We start from the raw sequence: 19,746 nt of genomic DNA, 5'->3' as shown, positions 1-19,746 counted from the left end.
AATACACATTTAAGAACACACATGATTGTGGCAGACATGTTTACTACAGTATAGCCTGTCTAAATGCTAACTTTCATTTTCATTGGTGTTTTACAACAAAACAGTAGCTGACATTTTCTTCATTATTTCTACTCATTATATTTTGACATTGAATAGTTGAATCATTTTGAAACATAAACAACGACGTATTTGTTATTTCATGCTATAAATCACAAATGGCTATTCAGATAAAGGAAATTAGCTAATAGAATAAACATTGTTTGTTCTCTTTATGATTTTTGCATTTGGAGCAGTTAGAAGTGGAGAGGGAGTCGAAGAGACAGAAATTGGCTATAAAATCCAAGTCAGAATCCACTAAAGCAGGAAAAAAAAAGGAAAATGCAAGCTGCTCAGAAATGTGCCAGGAAGGCTCATGTCAGAGCCATCAAAACAAAAATGCCAAAGTAATGTGTAAATAACTAGATGAACCATCTGTGGCCGTGAAGTGAACACTGTTAAAAGTGTGGCCAGAAATGGTACTGCAATCATGGTCAAAACTCTGTAGTCGCCTCCCTCTCTCAATGACTGAGGTTGCCAGATATGCAGCCGAATCCAGCTGGATGGACTGGTCTACTCCAAGGAACTTCAAACTTCCACTGCCTCTTACTAGGGGTTGAGGTGCTGGGACCATAATAGCTGACAAGCGTTTTGTCAATAACAAATCTCTAACCAACACATTTGACACAGAAATTAGGCTATTTTCAGGAAGAAGTACGCCATGCCTGCGTACAATATGACAACAATCATATGGTTATTGTCAGCACCATCAGAAAACAAAGACTAAAACCAACTACAACCAACGCTAGCAATGGTTATACTGGTGAAAATAAGTAGAGCGTGCTAAGCAGCCTAATGTAAGCCCAAAACTAAAGAGGAGACACTTTACCAAGGTATGCCTATAGGCTACAGTTTCAAACCTTTCAGATTGCCATATAACTTGGTACATGTAGTGCACAACATTCATACACTAATGAGGAATTATTTCATCATGTGATTTGGCGGTCTCCATACCTTTCACGCCATCAGTGTGTGAATGGGTGAATGTGGAAAATAGTGTCAAAGCGCTTTGAGTTCCTTAAAAAGGTGGAGGGCGGGGCATCAAAATGAAAACAATAACAATATTTTGGGGCTGTAAATCTAATTTTGAAATGAGCACATGAACTACTGGGGGACGGCGTGGCGAAGTTGGTAGAGTGGCCGTGCCAGCAATCGGAGGGTTGCTGGTTACTGGGGTTCAATCCCCACCTTCTACCATCCTAGTCACGTTCGTTGTGTCCTTGGGCAAGACACTTCACCCCTTGCTCCTGATGGCTGCTGGTTAGCGCCTTGCATGGCAGCTCCCGCCATCAGTGTGTGAATGTGTGTGTGAATGGGTGAATGTGGAAATACTGTCAAAGCGCTTTGAGTACCTTGAAGGTAGAAAAGCGCTATACAAGTATAACCCATTTATCATTTATTTATTTACTGTTATCAGTTATAGAGGTATTGGAAAAGAAGATGATTTATTAATGCCTTTTGACATATCAGGGCCATTTAATGATGACTTGACATGACATTATTACATATGGCTCCTTAAGGTTGTCAATACTGTATAGAGTAGGCTAACCCATGTGGTTCCTGTGGATGTGAACATAATTACTGTAGTGACTAAATAACATAGTGATTGAAACAGACATAGTAATATGTAAATAATGTAAATAAATACCGTAGATGAACATCTCTGGCTGTAAAGTGAACACTAGTAAGGTTGTAAATACTGTATAGAGTAGGCTAACCCATGTGGTTCCTGTGGATGTGAGCACAATTACTGTAGTGACTAAATAACATAGTGACTGAAACAGACTTAGTGATTAATTTGACTGAATTGTGTATGTATTTATGTCAACTCTGTTGACAATTTTTCAATTCTTTAAACACTAAAACATTATTAAATGGTGCTTTTTTTTGTGTGCAAATTTTTGCATGTTCAATTGCTGAAAAACAAGGAGCTTCCCCACCCTGGACCTGGCTGGACCAGACCCCTGGCTTATTTTCAATCTTTTTCATTAAGTTCAAATGCCTGATAAACACATGTGAATATTAGCTTTGACATCTGTAGTATTAAAGTCCATAGTCCACACTTTGCTGCAGAGATTCCCTTTCCTGCTGCCCTCAGTCTCCTCTTGAATAAAATAAGTAACTGCAAAAGACACTTTAAAAGGCTGTTTGCTTAGCGTCATTGGAGGCAGACTCTTTTTTTGCTTTCTTTACCAACGTCTATACTCGCCGTCTCCTCCTTCAGGTGGGAGAAGACAATGTCCACACAGCTCTGTCACTGGTGGGCTACGAGTCGGACGTCCGCAAAGCCATGGAGTACGTGTTTGGCTCCACCTTGGTGTGCGACACCCTGGACAATGCCAAGAGGGTGGCTTTTGACAAGCAGGTGATGACCAAGACCGTCACTCTTGGAGGAGACATCTTTGACCCACAAGGAACTCTGAGTGGAGGTGAGAGGAGGAGGAGGAGGAAGAAGGCGCGCATAAAACGTTTCTCAGGACGTTCCAAGGCCATTACTGCCAGCCCAAATAGTTATAGAATAGAATAGAAAGTACTTTATTGATCCCTGGGGGAAATTCAGCACCACAGTTCGCTCACAATAGACAATAAACACTTAGGTATTTTTTACATGTGAATAATACAAATACAGTCTATTATACAGCATTATTCACATGTGAATAATACAGTCTATTATACAGCATTATTCACATGTGAATAATACAGTCTATTATACAGCATTATTCACATGTGAATAATATAAATACAGTCTATTATACAGCATTATTCACATGTGAATAATATGAATACAGTCTATTATACAGCATTATTCACTTGTGAATAACATACATAGTCTATTATACAGCATTATTCACATGTGAATAATATGAATACAGTCTATTATACAGCATTATTCACATGTGAAAAACATAAATAGTCTATTATACAGCATTATTCACATGTGAATAATATGAATACAGTCTATTATACAGCATTATTCACATGTGAAAAACATAAATAGTCTATTATACAGCATTATTCACATGTGAATAATATGAATACAGTCTATTATACAGCATTATTCACATGTGAGTAACAAATAGTCTATTATACAGCATTATTCACATGTGAATAATATAAATACAATCTATTATACAGCATTATTCACATGTGAATAACATACATACAGTCTATTATACAGCATTATTCACATGTGAATAATATGAATACAGTCTATTATACAGCATTATTCACATGTGAATAACATTAATACAGTCTATTATACAGCATTATTCACATGTGAATAATATGAATACAGTCTATTATACAGCATTATTCACATGTGAATAACATACATAGTCTATTATACAGCATTATTCACATGCGAATAATATGAATACAGTCTATTATACAGCATTATTCACATGTGAATAACATTAATACAGTCTATTATACAGCATTATTCACATGTGAATAATATATATACAGTCTATTATACAGCATTATTCACATGTGAATAACATACATACAGTCTATTATACAGCATTATTCACATGTGAATAATATGAATACAGTCTATTATACAGCATTATTCACATGTGAATAACATTAATACAGTCTATTATACAGCATTATTCACATGTGAATAATATGAATACAGTCTATTATACAGCATTATTCACATGTGAATAACATACATAGTCTATTATACAGCATTATTCACATGCGAATAATATGAATACAGTCTATTATACAGCATTATTCACATGTGAATAACATTAATACAGTCTATTATACAGCATTATTCACGTGTGAATAACATAAATACAGTCTATTATACAGCATTATTCACATGTGAATAACATACATAGTCTATTATACAGCATTATTCACATGCGAATAATATGAATACAGTCTATTATACAGCATTATTCACATGCGAATAATATGAATACAGTCTATTATACAGCATTATTCACATGTGAATAACATAAATACAGTCTATTATACAGCATTATTCACATGTGAATAACAAATACAGTCTATTATACAGCATTATTCACATGTGAATAACATTAATACAGTCTATTATACAGCATTATTCACGTGTGAATAACATAAATACAGTCTATTATACAGCATTATTCACATGTGAATAACATACATAGTCTATTATACAGCATTATTCACATGCGAATAATATGAATACAGTCTATTATACAGCATTATTCACATGCGAATAATATGAATACAGTCTATTATACAGCATTATTCACATGTGAATAACATAAATACAGTCTATTATACAGCATTATTCACATGTGAATAACAAATACAGTCTATTATACAGCATTATTTACATGTGAATAATATGAATACAGTCTATTATACAGCATTATTCACATGTGAATAATATAAATACATTATACATTTGCAGTACATGTACAGTCAAAAGAAAAATATGCATTATACAGTCTGATGGCTGTCGGTATGAAGGACTTCCTGTGTCGTTCCGTGTTGCATTTTGTCTATGGAATTCTCTTTACAATGAGATAAAAGATTGTAGAAATATATTCCAATTGAAATAAATATATAAAGACAGAACAATAAGATCATATGGACAGCCTTAAGTGTTTACATTTTGCTTTATATTTATTATTTTACTTATTTTTTGTCTGGTTTTGTATTTGTTTTGTATCATCCGTGAGGTGTATATTACTTTTTTTGTTCGGTTTGTACTTCATGAAGTTTTGCACTTGTTTTTTTTTGTGTGTGTTTTTTGTTTGTTTTCATTATATTTGGATGTATTTGTTTGGTTTGTATGCTCTTGAATCTGGGCTAACCATTAAATAAGACTACTTATTATGTTGAAGGGGGGAGGAAATATAAGATTTTCTTCATAGGTGTGTAAATATGTGTTTAGTTGCTCAAGTTTAATTGTGTATTGATCAAAAATGCACATCAATGAAGGAGATAAATAAAAAATGAATGAATGAATCTAGTTTATTGATATTTTTCTGCATGATCATTTCAGTAAATGAGTATCTTTGTTGGATGGCATTTAGCTAAAGTCATGTCCTTGGAGCTAACGTCCGTTGCCTCTCCTCCTCCAGGAGCCCGCTCACAGAGTGCATCCGTGCTGACCAGCCTGCAGGAGGTGAAGGAGGTTCAGGGCAAGTTGAATGAGAAGGAAGCCCAGCTGAGGGACACAGAGCGACAACTGGCCAGCCTGAAGGGAACCGCGGACAAGTACGGACACAAGTTCATGTTGACCACGTGCTCTGTAGAAGTTTGCTACACATCCTGTCTCCTCCAGGCACCGCCAGCTGAAGCAGCAGCACGAGCTGAAGGTGGAGGAGGAGCAGATCTTGCAGGCCAAGCTACAACAGAGCTCCTTCCACCAGCAGCAGGAGGAGCTGGAGAGGCTCCACAAGGCCATTGGTGAGAACAATTTAACTCTCAGGCATGTGAAATTACTGCAAAAATGTAGAAATCTGCGTTTTTAAATGTTCATTTTCGCCTTATAATACCACTTCTACGTTTCTCTAATACAGCTATTTTATTTGGTACATGGTGTAATAAGTGTGACCAGTAGATGGCAGTCAAACATAAGAGATAAGTGTATCTTGCCTCTATGATGGCAAAACGACTCAAGTAAACAACACCAGCATTTTAAATGTTTCATTGAAAATATAGAACATTACACACGGCGCTCAAAAATCTATCAAAATGTTTTAGTACGGAAAGCGGCTTGAAGATGGTCTGTAAAACATCATCTATGCAACATTTTGACCAAAGAACCACCATTACATGTTATGTAGACCACAAGGAAGTGTTTTCAATTTAGAAAAATATAATAATTATAATAATATGACTCCTTTAATGCGCCTTATAATCCGATGCGCCTAATATATGAAAAATGATCAAAAATAGACCATTCATCGGCAATGCGCCTTATAATCCGGTGGGCCCTATGGTCCGTAAAATACGGTAAATTATCAATAAAAATAGGATTTAAAGAAAATTTGTTGGAGGCTAACCTCAGCCACAGGTTCCTTGCTGTTCCTCTTGCCTAAACACCGCACTGAGTGTCAGGTTCAAACACTGATGACATCTATTAAACAGACAAGAAGCAAGGAATCATGCAGAGACAGAGTTAAATTTGGACTCACTGAAATCTGCGTTCCTCCCTCTTGTCCTCGGTTTTCCCCGTCAATCCTCAGATCCCAGCCGGTGTGAAGAAAAGCAGCTTCTCAATGGGAGATGTTTGCCATGGTCTTCTGGTTTTACTCACCCGGCTGGAATCGTCAGACGTGTTGGAATCCGGCTTGAAGGACCAAGAAGATGTCAGGTTCAAACACTGATGACATCTATTAAACAGACAAGAAGCAAGGAATCATGCAGGGACAGAGTTCAATTTGGCTCAATGAGGAGAGACGTTTGGGGCTGCGCACTCAGTTACAGAACCGACCTACACTCTAAGGCACAGCCCACGTGCTCCTGTATTTATTTGGGAGGTCCCTGGTTACATCACTGAGGCTGCTTCTGAAGGAAGGGGGGTTATTTCAGCAGCCCCAGTTAAACACAATATACTGTATGATTATTCAGAAATGCAAATGTGCTGACAGTCGTGATATCGCCCTGTCTCTGCATTGTCTGCGTCACGGTACTTGATGTTCTGGACACAAACACTGATAAGAGACGGCTGCAAACCAAGATTGCAAATTGTCCCTTTACACAGATAGAAAAGTACAACTTCAGCACAATTGATAATAACTATAGCAACGGCCTTCAAGCATAAGAGTTGTGTGGAAACTTACACATAATTATTCTAACACTGAGTTGCAGGACGGGGAGACGATCAGGAGCACAGAAACAAGCTAGCTAATTAGCTAACCACATGTTGTCGCCTCCAAGCCACAACGTTGACGGCTGTCCACCGTGTTGCTAATCATATTTGGATGATTACAATCCCAACACTGTTAGTTGTAGAGTATTTATTAGTAGCCAGGGAGAAAGTATATTTTTGACGTGACGGATTGTAAACAGAGGTCACGACACAGGAAATATATTACCTGAGGGGGCGTGGCTACGGGATAGAGTTGCCAAATGGGAAACGTTTTCTGATACTTTGCATGCTTGTTATAGAAGGTGACATTTTCAGTAATAATAATGTTAGTAAATGATCTAATAAAATGGTGTGCTACATTACATGGGACATGTAAGTGTCAAAAAGGTCAAATATAGTGTAGAAATGCACCCAATTGTGGGCAATGTACCGTATTTTCCGGACTTAAGTGCGCATACCACAAGCCGTACCCACTACATTTTTTAAGAAAAGTGAAGTGAATTATAAAGCGCTTTTTCTCTTTACATGGTGAAACCCATGATCTACATCTTTAAGCTCCATTTAAACCAATGTGGTTGGAACTGGGAGCAGGTGGGAAAAGTGTCTTGCCCAAGGACGCAACGGCGGTGACCAGGTTGGCGAAAGCAGGAGTCGAACCTGAAACCCTGGAGTTGCTGGCATAATCGAGCAACGCCGCCCCGGACTATACGCCGCCAATGTTGTGAAATTAGTTATTTACACAGAAAGATTTTGTAAATGTTTATTTACCTGCCTTGTCTGTAACACGGCAGTAAAACGGTTAATCAGACAAAATGTCAGTCATGGTCATGGACCCACAAGCTGTGGAAGCGAGCTCTCCAATCAGCTGAACGGACTCAATAACTCCACGGTGACGTTTTGGGGAATTTAAAATACAAAAATAATGCCATTGTAAGTTAATAATACTAACACAGACACTTGTAAAAGTGTTAGCATATTAGCTAATGCTAACGACGCTCGCTTGATTACATTACGGTAGCACGTACAAATATGCATGAAAACACTCCTGCAGACATCACACATGGGACACTTTAATAAGTAAGAATTGTTTTAGTTATATTGTAAAACGTACATACGTTGCTTGGAGTGATGAATGAAGAAGCCATACCAGTAGAAATGTTATGACTAGAAGACGAAACGGCACTTATACTTCCAGTTCAAAGCTTTAAACAGTTGCAGACATTCACCCAGCAGCACCTGCAGTGAGCAAACTGGTCCAAAAGATAGCGCCACAGCACAAACAATAACACACCTTTTCAGTGCCTTTGCTTGTTTTTTATGAAAACTATTTGCATCGTAGACGTCAGCGATGGAAAAAATCATAAATCGGCCGCACTGTTTAAGTCACAGGGTGCGAAGTGTAGGAAAAAATAGAGACGTATAGTCAAGAATGTACAGTAGTCTTGATTTTCAACATTTTCTTTTGGGGTTTGCGTGACAGCAATTCATGCTCATAAAAGTTTTCCTTTTTTTTTTTTTTCAAAAATGTTTCTCTTTTTGAAAAAAATCCCTGAATTCTAGTAATGAGATGTGACTTAATCTTAATTGGACTTGTGTCACCAGAGGAGAGCGAGGAGACTCTGTGTGTCACCAAGGACGTACAGAAGCGTGCGGAGGAGAAGTACAAGGTATTGGAGAACAAGATGAAGAATGCAGAATCCGAGAGGGAGAAGGAGCTCAAGGCCGCCCAGCAGAAGCTCAACGCCGCCAAGGCCAAAGCAGACGCCTTCAACAAAAAGCTCAAACAGAAGCAGCAGGTACACAACACATCGTTATTTGTCTAGAATAGGGATGTACCGTATACCGGTACTAGTATAGTACCCCGATACTAATGATTCATATTCGGTACTATACCGCCTCTAAAAAGTACCGGTTCGCACCCCCTTTTTTTAACGGGCATGACGGCGCGTCATCACGTCATGACATTACTGGCTTTACGAGCAGAGGAGCATGTTGGGTAGTGCACACACACGGAGTACTTACAAGCAGACACAGTGTGTGGACAGAAAAGGGAGAATGGACGCATTTTGGTGTAAAAAGTAAAGATAAAGGTGAAGTTATAACACTGAAACACCCTCAGGAAGAGCTGCTTTAAGACATGGCTAACATCCTGGCCTCCATGGTGACAATAAAGTAAGTTTCTTACAAGTATCATTATCACCGGAGGACGAGGAATAGCTAAACATGCTTCACTACACACCGTAGGAGGATACAATAGCTCACCGCCGTCACAATGTAAACTAATGCCATGAGTGGATCTACACCTGACATCCACTGTAATGATACCAAGTACAAGAGTGTATCTAGTCGATACTACTATGATCGATATTTGTTATCGTCACAAAATCTTTTTTCCTTTTAAAAAAAAAAAATCATATGTTTATAAAGTCAGTAAATACGTCCCTGGACACATGAGGACTTTGAATATGACCAATGTATGATCCTGTAACTACTTGGTATCACATCCATACCTAGATTTGTGGTATCATCCAAAACTAATGTAAAGTATCAAAGAAGAGAAGAAGAAGTGATTGTGGAGGTTGCCCTCCAGTGGGTTCCTCAGACCACCAAACACTGGCATGAGAGCCCGGATCAGGGTTACAACACTGTTTTACTTTTATAAATTAGTGCAGGGGTTTTGCTTTCCAGCAACTGTCTTTTCGTGTCCGTCTCTCGCTCACATTCACTCCGGCTCCAACAGCGTGTCTCATCCCGGCTGTTGCTAATAAAGGCGACAGGTGATTAGATAATAAGGCCCACCTGGGCCATCCACTCACCTGTCGCTGTCTTCGAGGCCGGTCCTGGCACACCCCGTTCCGCGGCAGGCCCGCAGGCCACGCCCCCCTCCACGGTTATTATTACATTTTAACAGAAGTGTAGATAGAACATGTTAAAACAGAACGTAAGCAGATATTAACAGTAAATGAACAAGTAGATTAATAATCCATTTTTACAGTTTGTCCCTCATAATGTGTAGAAAATAATAGGTGTATAAATGACACAATATGTTACTGCATACGACTAATTAGGAGTCTTTGTTTGTTTACTTACTACTAAAAGACAAGTTGTCTAGTATTTTATTTAAGGACTAAATGACAATAATAAACATATGTTTCATGTACACTAACATTTTTTGTTACAATAAAGACAATATTGACATTTTTTGTGGTCCCCTTTATTTAGAAAATTATTGACATACATGTTGGTACCGGTACCAAAATATTGGTAGTCTGGAACGTGCAGGATTCACTGCTAATGTAAACTGAGCTGTGGTTTTTGTTGGGCAGGAGTCTGATGCCGTGGCCTTGGAGCTGCAGGAGCTGCAGAGAGAGCAGACAGGTTATGAGCAGCAGGTTGCAGCAGTAGAGGAGGCCACCAAGGCTATCAAGGAGCAGATCGACAGCATGGCGTGCACCGTGTCTCAGAACAAGGTAAGCAAACATTAAGATGGCATTTTTCCCCCTCATATGTTCAGTCAGTCATCTTCATGTTCTTCTCTGAAGATCCTCTATTTAAAGTCTTTTTCAACACTTTTCCCTCAATGGCAACATGTAGCCCTCGTGATAGAATTTAGACTTTTTAAAAGTGCTTTTAGGGCCTGTCCCCACATTACGTGTCTAGGTGGAAACAGTAAAGAACTGTTCCCATTCAGCCTTTTATCCTCACGTAAACGGTGTTCTGCACTGTCAGCTTTATTTATACTGCACTGTCAACTTTATTTATACTGCACTGTTAACTTTATTTATACTGCACTGTTAACTTTATTTATACTCCACTGTTAACTTTATTTATACTGCACTGTTAACTTTATTTATACTGCACTTTCAACTTTATTTATACTGCACTGTTAACTTTATTTATACTGCACTTTCAACTTTATTTATACTGCACTGTTAACTTTATTTATACTGCACTTTCAACTTTATTTATACTGCACTGATAACTTTGTACTGCACTGTTAACTTTATTTATTCTGCACTTTTAACTTTATTTATACTGCACTGTTAACTTTATTTATACTGCACTGATAACTTTGTACTGCACTGTTAACTTTATTTATTCTGCACTTTTAACATTATTTATACTGCACTGTTAACTTTATTTATACTGCACTGTCAACTTTATTTATACTGCACTGTTAACTTTATTTATACTGCACTGTTAACTTTATTTATACTGCACTGTCAACTTTATTTATACTGCACTGTTAACTTTATTTATTCTGCACTGTTAACTTTATTTATACTGCACTGTTAACTTTATTTATACTGAACTGTCAACTTTATTTATACTGCACTGTTAACTTTATTTATACTGCACTGTCAACTTTATTTATACTGCACTGTTAACTTTATTTATACTGCACTGTTAACTTTATTTATACTGAACTGTCAACTTTATTTATTCTGCACTGTTAACTTTATTTATACTGCACTGTTAACTTTATTTATTCTGCACTGTCAACTTTATTTGTACTGCACTGTCAACTTTATTTATTCTGCACTGTCAACTTTATTTATTCTGCACTGTCAACTTTATTTATACTGCACTGTCAACTTTATTTATACTGCACTGTCAACTTTATTTATACTGCACTGTCAACTTTATTTATACTGCACTGTCAACTTTATTTATACTGCACTGTTAACTTTATTTATACTGCACTGTCAACTTTATTTATACTGCACTGTCAACTTTATTTATACTGCACTGTTAACTTTATTTATACTGCACTGTTAACTTTATAATGCACTTTTAACAACAAAAGTGTGCACATAAAAAAAGGAACAATAAAAGTAATCAAATTACAAGCATTTAAAATGAAACAAATAATAATAATAATAGAACAAAATAATAAAAGACATCAATAAATTAGAATAAAACAATAAAAACAATCAATATAATAGAATGAAAGACACAGAGGACCACGAGACTCAAGCCGATTTAAAAGCCAGAAAATAAAAGTGGGTTTTAAGACGAGACTTCAAACATTCTGACATGAGGGGGCAGAACATTCCCAAGTTTAGGGCCAACAACAGAGAAGTAGTTCTAAGCCTCGTTTTAGGCCCCACAAGTTGGAACTGGCCCTCGGACCTCAACACGCGAGCTGGAGCATACCTTTGGAGGAGGTCTGTGATGTACTTTGGGGCCGGTCCATTCAAAATAAATGTGTGGTATCATCCAAAACTAATGTCAAGTGTCAAAGAAGAGAAGAATAAGTGATTATTACATTTTAACAGAAGTGTAGATAGAACATGTTGAAACAGAAAATAAGCAGATATTAACAGTAAATGAACAAGTAGATTAATAATCCATTTTTACAGTTTGTCCCTCATAATGTGTAGAAAATAATAAATGACACAATATGTTACTGCATACGTCAGCAGACTAATTAGGAGTCTTTGTTTGTTTACTTACTACTAAAAGACAAGTTGTCTAGTATGTTCACTATTTTATTTAAGGACTAAATGACAATAATAAACATATGTTTCATGTACACTAACATTTGTTGTTACAATAAAGACAATAATGACATTTTTTGTGGTCCCCTTTATTTAGAAAAGTATTGAAATACATGTTGGTACCGGTACCAAAATATTGGTATGGTGACCACCCATTACAGTGGTGTATATCAAAGAAATACAAGAAGGAGGTGATAGAACAATTATCTGTGTAATAACAACAGAACTTTTGCTAAACATTGAAAAGTGTGAAATCTTACAGTAAAAATACAAATCCAACCTGGTTAACATCATCAACAAGGATCTTAGGACAGCTGGTAGGGACAGACTGAGAAGGGAGCAAGCAAGCGAGGACCCTTGTACCCCTCCTTCCTGTGGGAGGAAATGTTCCTACCTGTGCAATAGGTCTCCTCTGGCATCGTTTGCCAGTGAAGTCCAGTCTCTTCCCTATTAAACCTTGCTGTGGTACTCAGCCTGCTTCGTCAATAAGGGGAATAGACACACTGATCCAGGAATAGGAAGTGTCTTCTGTAGAAGTGAGTGGAAGGCTCCGCCTCCTCTACAATGTGGTGCCCTGCATTTTGCCTGCCAGGCGTCCTTCCAAAGAAACTTGGTTCTCACAGGGGTGCAGCTCAATCAAAAGGTTTGTAAATGGAAAAGTTTGCTAATAGAGGGGTTGGTAAGTCGAGGTTCCAAGGTGGTTTATTTAGGAAGGTAGTTAACAGTAGAGGCGCTGCTTATTTCCCGTTTCCTTACGTCATCCCGTCTGTGAAATGCAGCTCTGTACCACTTGCACTATGGAGAAGGTGAGGTCAATGGTGTCCACGGGATCAGAAACACTCACAAACGGGAGAACTGGTTTTCGAAAACCTTCCCTAAAGTCCTCTCACTTTATCAATTGTCAGCGATCAATGAATGGATTCTGGTGTCACGTCTTTTGTGCTTTGAAATGTAAGGCAGTGTTCCTTCCCTTGACTTGCTGTGTTGCAGGAAGCTGTGCGGAAGGCGCAGGAGGAACTGTCCAAGCAGAAGGAAGCCATCATGGCTCAGTTTAAAGAAATGAAGGTCAGATCTCACATGGCTGTCATAAAAGAGCAGATGAGATGCTCACCTTGTAAATGATCCAGGTTAAGAGCATGGAGGCCAACAAGATCCGTGAGCAGAACAACGAAGTCCAGTTGAAGATTAAGGAGCTGGAACACAACATCAGCAAACACCACAAAGACAGCCAGAATGCAGCAGACGAGGTGAACGTTTAGAATGTTTATGTCCAATCTTTAAAGCTTCAACAACACGCTGACACTCCCTCATCCTTCCAGGTGACTCGCATGCTGGAGGAGCACGACTGGATCCAGGCTGAGCGTCACTTCTTTGGCCAGCCCAACTCCTCCTACGACTTTAAGACCAACAACCCCCGCGAGGCTGGCCAGCGCCTCAACAAGCTGCAAGAAACCACCAGCAAGCTGGAGAGGAACGTCAACAAGAGAGCCATGAACATGCTGAACGAGGCTGAGGAGAGGGTGAGAGGACATAACCATTCTATTCCAGCTTCTCTACTACGACAAACATTTATTCCTGCTTCTCTACTAGGACAACCATTTTTATTCCAGCTTCTCTACTAGGACAACCATTCTATTCCAGCTTCTCTACTAGGACAACCATTTTATTCCATCTTCTCAACTAGGACAACCATTTATTCCAGCTTCTCAACTAGGACAACCATTTTTATTCCATCTTCTCAACTAGGACAACCATTTTTATTCCATCTTCTCAACTAGGACAACCATTTTTATTCCATCTTCTCAACAAGGACAACCTTTTATTCCATCTTCTCAAGAAGGACAACCATTTATTCCAGCTTCTCTACTAGGACAACCATTTATTCCAGCTTCTCTACTAGGACAACCATTTATTCCAGCTTCTCTACTAGGACAACCATTTATTCCAGCTTCTCTACTAGGACAACTATTTTTATTCCATCTTCTCAACTAGGACATCCATTTTATTCCATCTTCTCAACAAGGACAACCATTTATTCCAGCTTCTCTACTAGGACAACCATTTATTCCAGCTTCTCTACTAGGACATCCATTTTATTCCATCTTCTCAACAAGGACAACCATTTATTCCATCTTCTCTACTAGGACAACCATTTATTCCAGCTTCTCTACTAGGACAACCATTTTTATTCCATCTTCTCAACTAGGACATCCATTTTATTCCAGCTTCTCGACTCGGACAACCATTTTTATTCCATCTTCTCAACTAGGACAACCATTTATTCCATCTTCTCACCCGAGGAAACCATTTTATTCCATCTGCTCAACTACAGCAACCATTTATTCCATCTTCTCACCTAGGACAACCATTTTTATTCCATCTTCTCAACTAGGACAACCATTTTATTCCATCTTCTCAACTAGGACAACCATTTTGTTCCAGCTTCTCAACTAGGACATCCATTTTATTCCAGCTTCTCAACTAGGAAACCATTTTATTCCATCTTCTCAACTACTACAACAATTTGTATTCTATCTTCTCTACTAGGACAACCATTTTATTCCATCTTCTCTACTAGGACAACCATTTTATTCCATCTTCTGGAGGAACAATGTTATAGAGACCTGCACATAGAACTAGAATTAGAGTTGTAAAATGTGTTGTTTTGAAAAGTCTTCATGAGCGTCTCTGAGTGACTTGCATGTCATGTGTGCAGTACAACGACCTGATGAAGAAGAAGAGGATTGTGGAGAGCGACAAGACCAAGATCTTGCAGACCATCGAGGAGCTGGACCAGAAGAAGAACGAGGCTCTCAATTTGGCCTGGCAGAAGGTCAGATCCCTCAGCTGTGAAGATCACATAATGCCAACAAGAACACACATTTTCACTCTTTGCTCGTCTTTAAAAACTAACTATTTGCATTTTGGCCGTCAGCAAGGGAAAACCTTTTATCAGCTGCACCGTTTTATAAGCCGCAGGATTCAAAGCGTAGGAAAAGTGGCTTATAGTTTGGAATTTACAGTAATGATTAATGACTTCATCGGGTTCCTTTGTGATACAATATTGCATTTATATTAACAAAGATATCTTTCAAATATATTTGAAACAAAAGTAGATTTTGTCCATCATATTTTGCATATTTGGAACTCATTTTGTAGCCTCTTGGTTCTAGAACAACATACAAAGATGGCCGCCTCTTGGTTCTATAACAAGGTACAAAGTGAGAACAACAACAATTAGTGATGTAGAAAAGCAACAACATAAGATGGAAACATTAGACCAGGGGTTCTTAACCTTTTCCACTACAGACGGACCCGGGGCTCACTCAAATATTAACACTGAATTAGTCGTTTTACTTGAGATTTTTCATTATTATATTACAGTTGAACCTTGTCAAGAGATATAAAAACATGTTCATCACCAAGATGATTATTTACATTAAACTTGGGCTGATTACAAAAATAATGAATCATCTCATACTGCAAAAGAAGGACTGATAAATATTGATTAAAAAAACTAAATGAAAATGAAAATTCAGCTTCGCCACTTTAGTCATAATTTTTGCGCTTGAGAAACTTCTGTACGACTTATCTGCAGACTTCCTGTCATTACTGCCACACGTGGTGGGAAAGTGTATTACAGCTGGCGGCCCGGCCCTATGGCCAAGAAGGTGTCACACGTGGATGAATGATGGTGTGTGCAGGTCAACAAGGACTTTGGCTCCATCTTCTCCACCCTGCTGCCAGGGGCCACCGCCAAGCTGGCCCCCCCACAGGGCTGCGGCGTCCTGGACGGCCTGGAGTTCAGAGTGGCCCTGGGCGACACCTGGAAGGAGAACCTGTCTGAGCTGAGCGGGGGTCAGAGGTGGGCGGGGTTTGACTGTGATGAAGGTGTTGTGGCCCCTCCCCCCACTAAGATGACCTTGTGTTGAAGGTCCCTGGTGGCCCTGTCCCTCATCCTGGCCATGCTGCTCTTCAAACCTGCACCCATCTACATCCTGGACGAGGTGGACGCCGCCCTGGACCTCTCACACACTCAGAACATAGGACAGATGCTGCGCACACACTTCACTCAATCACAAGTGGGTCACACACACACACTTCACTCAATCACAAGTGGGTCACTCACACTCACACACACACACACACACACACACACACACACACACACACACACACACACACACACACACACACACACACTTCATCACAGGTGGGTCACACACACACACACACACTTCATCACAGGTGGGTCACACGCACACACACACACACACACACACACACACACACACTTCATCACAGGTGGGTCACACACACACACACACACACACTTCACTCAATCACAGGTGGGTCACACACACACACTTCACTCAATCACAAGTGGGTCACTCACACACACACACACACACACACACACACACACACACACTTCATCACAGGTGGGTCACACACACACACACACACACACACACACACACTTCATCACAGGTGGGTCACACGCACACACACACACACACACTTCATCACAGGTGGGTCACACACACACACACACACACACACACACACTTCACTCAATCACAGGTGGGTCACACACACACACACACACACACACACACACACACTTCACTCAATCACAGGTGGGTCACACACACTTCACTCAATCACAAGTGGGTCACACACACACACACACACACACACACACACACACACACACACACACACACACTTCACTCAATCACAGGTGGGTCACTCACACACACACACACACTTCACTCAATCACAGGTGGGTCACACACACACACTTCACTCAATCACAGGTGGGTCACACACACACACTTCACTCAATCACAGGTGGGTCACACACACACACACACACACACACTTCACTCAATCACAGGTGGGTCACACACACACACACACACACACACTTCACTCAATCACAGGTGGGTCACACACACACACACACACTTCACTCAATCACAGGTGGGTCACACACACACACACACACACTTCACTCAATCACAGGTGGGTCACACACACACACATCACTCAATCACAAGTGGGTCACACACACACACTTCATTCAATCACAGGTGTGTCACACACACACACACACACACACTTCAGACACTCACAGGTGTGTCACACACACACACACACACACACACACACACACACACACACACTTCAGACACTCACAGGTGTGTCACACACACACTTCAGACACTCACAGGTGTGTCTCACACACACACACACTTCAGACACTCACAGGTGTGTCACACACTCAATCACAGGTGTGTCTCACACACACACACACACACACACACACACTTCAATCACAGGTCGGTCACACACACACACACACACACACCCTCCTGATACTAATAAAAACAGAACAATTTAAAAAAAGGCCAATACTGATTTAAAAAAATACAGTTGCTGATACATATTTTAAAACAGCCAATGCGATACAAAAAAGGCAGATACTGATCAAAAATAAGACCAAAACTGATGATATTTGGCTGATATATTAAATAAAAAGGTGATACTCATCAAAAATAAGACCAATACCGATTTAAAAAAAAAAGAAAGGCAGATATGATTTTTAAAAAAGCCCATATTGATCAAAAAATAAGACCAATACTGATAAAAAAAAGATATATCCGGTTTCTAAAAAAGCCCATATTGATCAAAAATAAGACCAATATGATACAAAAAAGGCTGATAGGATAAATAAAAAGTCTGATACTGATAAAAACAACAATTTTAATAAAAGGCCAATACTAATTTAAAACAAGGCCGATGCTGATAATAAAAAAATAAAAAATTGCCGATACTGATTCTTGCCTAATGGCTGCTCCTCCAGTTTGTGGTGGTATCCCTGAAGGACGGCATGTTCACCAACGCCAACGTGCTCTTCAAGACCAAGTTTGTGGACGGCATGTCGACCGTGACACGCAGCGCCCTCAGCAACCTGACCCACAAGACCCAGACCCAGGACCAGGTCCGCTACAAGAGGATCAAGTAGACCTCCTTCGACATTTGTATCATACTTGTTTTTGTTAGGCTGCTACGATTGTTACGGCTACTCTTGCATTCAAAAAAGGTTGGAAAAAATCAAAATAAAGATATCATAGTCCTGAGGAGGTCTTTGATTTTCTTATTTTTCTCCTTTTCCACTGTTCTATGCACGTCTTTGCCCAACGAGCAGACTTCTGAATACTGCTTTTATTATTTTAACCAATAAATGTTGCTATGAAAACATTGAAGTACTTCCTGTAGTTGTTGTTTCTTCTACTCGTCATTATTGACTTTGCCCTCCTGATGTCATCAAGGACTGAAATAATCGATGTTGATTTTATTTCAATTCCAACAAGTAAAACATGACAAGTTACAAGTTTGTTTCAAGTGTGGACAAAAGTTGTGTTGCTGGTTAACACAAATGATTCATAGACATGATCCAGGGTGTAAGACCATATTGAGCAAAGTCCACAAACAGTTAATGACATTATTATTATTAATATTCTTTCATAAAGACTAGAAAAGCGTTGTTAGCGTGTCAGGGTTGACTCTGGATGTGTCGACGCAGCTCCTGGGCTTTGTCCTTCAGGTCTGGTCTGCTGTCGGCCTGCAGGGTGGATAAAGATCTCTGCAGCTGCTCACGACTCCTGGAGGACACACACTCCCACTGCTCGCTTTCTGTGGACACAGAACACTTCAGACACACAACACTTCAGATGCTGCTCAACATCACACACTTACGTTGTGCGTGTTCATCAAGATGTTGTGTGTGTGTGTGTGTGTTGATGACAAGTTCTTACCTCCACTACTATTGTGTAGTTGTGTGTTGATGACAAGTTCTTACCTCCACTACTATTGTGTAGTTGTGTGTTAATGACAAGTTCTTACCTCCAGTTCTCTTCACAATGAGTTCCACCACTGAAAGAGCTTCTGTCCTCACAGACGAGTAACTTTTGTTTTCTGCTCAAAGACAACAAAAAGAAGGGGATGGGTGTAGTACTTGGAAGTACAACAAAAAGAAGGTAGTACTTGAAGTAGTAGTACTAGAGCTCATATATACATACATACGTATATATATTATATATATATGTGTACATATATGTATATGTGTATATATATATGTATATATATATATATACACACACACGTGTATATATATGTATATATATATATATGTATGTATATATATATATATATATATATAAAAATGTTTATGAGTTTGAACATCAAATATGTTGTCTTTGTAGCATATTCAACTGAATATGGGTTGAAAATGATTTGCAAATCATTGTATTCCGT

At 39.1% G+C, this 19,746-nt stretch overlaps 2 protein-coding genes across 2 annotated transcripts in view; one reads left to right on the top strand and one right to left on the bottom strand.

The window, feature by feature from the left end:
* smc2 (structural maintenance of chromosomes 2) overlaps positions 1–18,673 on the top strand; it is a 44,264-nt gene extending 25,591 nt beyond the window's left edge. Inside the window, exons 14-25 of the mRNA XM_061976932.2 lie at positions 2,321–2,525; positions 5,187–5,322; positions 5,390–5,514; positions 8,525–8,718; positions 10,249–10,392; positions 13,414–13,488; positions 13,551–13,670; positions 13,743–13,943; positions 15,140–15,256; positions 16,128–16,288; positions 16,358–16,505; positions 18,293–18,673. Of these exons, the coding sequence (XP_061832916.1) occupies positions 2,321–2,525; positions 5,187–5,322; positions 5,390–5,514; positions 8,525–8,718; positions 10,249–10,392; positions 13,414–13,488; positions 13,551–13,670; positions 13,743–13,943; positions 15,140–15,256; positions 16,128–16,288; positions 16,358–16,505; positions 18,293–18,454 (1,788 nt within the window). The 3' untranslated portion in view covers positions 18,455–18,673. The remainder of the gene's footprint in view (positions 1–2,320; positions 2,526–5,186; positions 5,323–5,389; positions 5,515–8,524; positions 8,719–10,248; positions 10,393–13,413; positions 13,489–13,550; positions 13,671–13,742; positions 13,944–15,139; positions 15,257–16,127; positions 16,289–16,357; positions 16,506–18,292) is intronic.
* A 96-nt stretch (positions 18,674–18,769) lies between these two features.
* The window catches only part of ecpas (Ecm29 proteasome adaptor and scaffold), a 62,897-nt gene continuing 61,920 nt past the window's right edge, over positions 18,770–19,746 (bottom strand). The window contains exons 47-48 of the mRNA XM_072914914.1: positions 19,336–19,407; positions 18,770–19,125 (exon numbers count right to left, since the gene is read on the bottom strand). Coding sequence (XP_072771015.1) covers positions 18,986–19,125; positions 19,336–19,407 — 212 coding nt within the window. The 3' untranslated portion in view covers positions 18,770–18,985. The remainder of the gene's footprint in view (positions 19,126–19,335; positions 19,408–19,746) is intronic.

The sequence above is a fragment of the Nerophis lumbriciformis genome, linkage group LG16 (assembly GCF_033978685.3).
Source record: "Nerophis lumbriciformis linkage group LG16, RoL_Nlum_v2.1, whole genome shotgun sequence".
NCBI classification, from domain to species: Eukaryota; Metazoa; Chordata; class Actinopteri; order Syngnathiformes; family Syngnathidae; genus Nerophis; species Nerophis lumbriciformis.
This window is presented reverse-complemented; position numbering and strand designations above follow the sequence as displayed.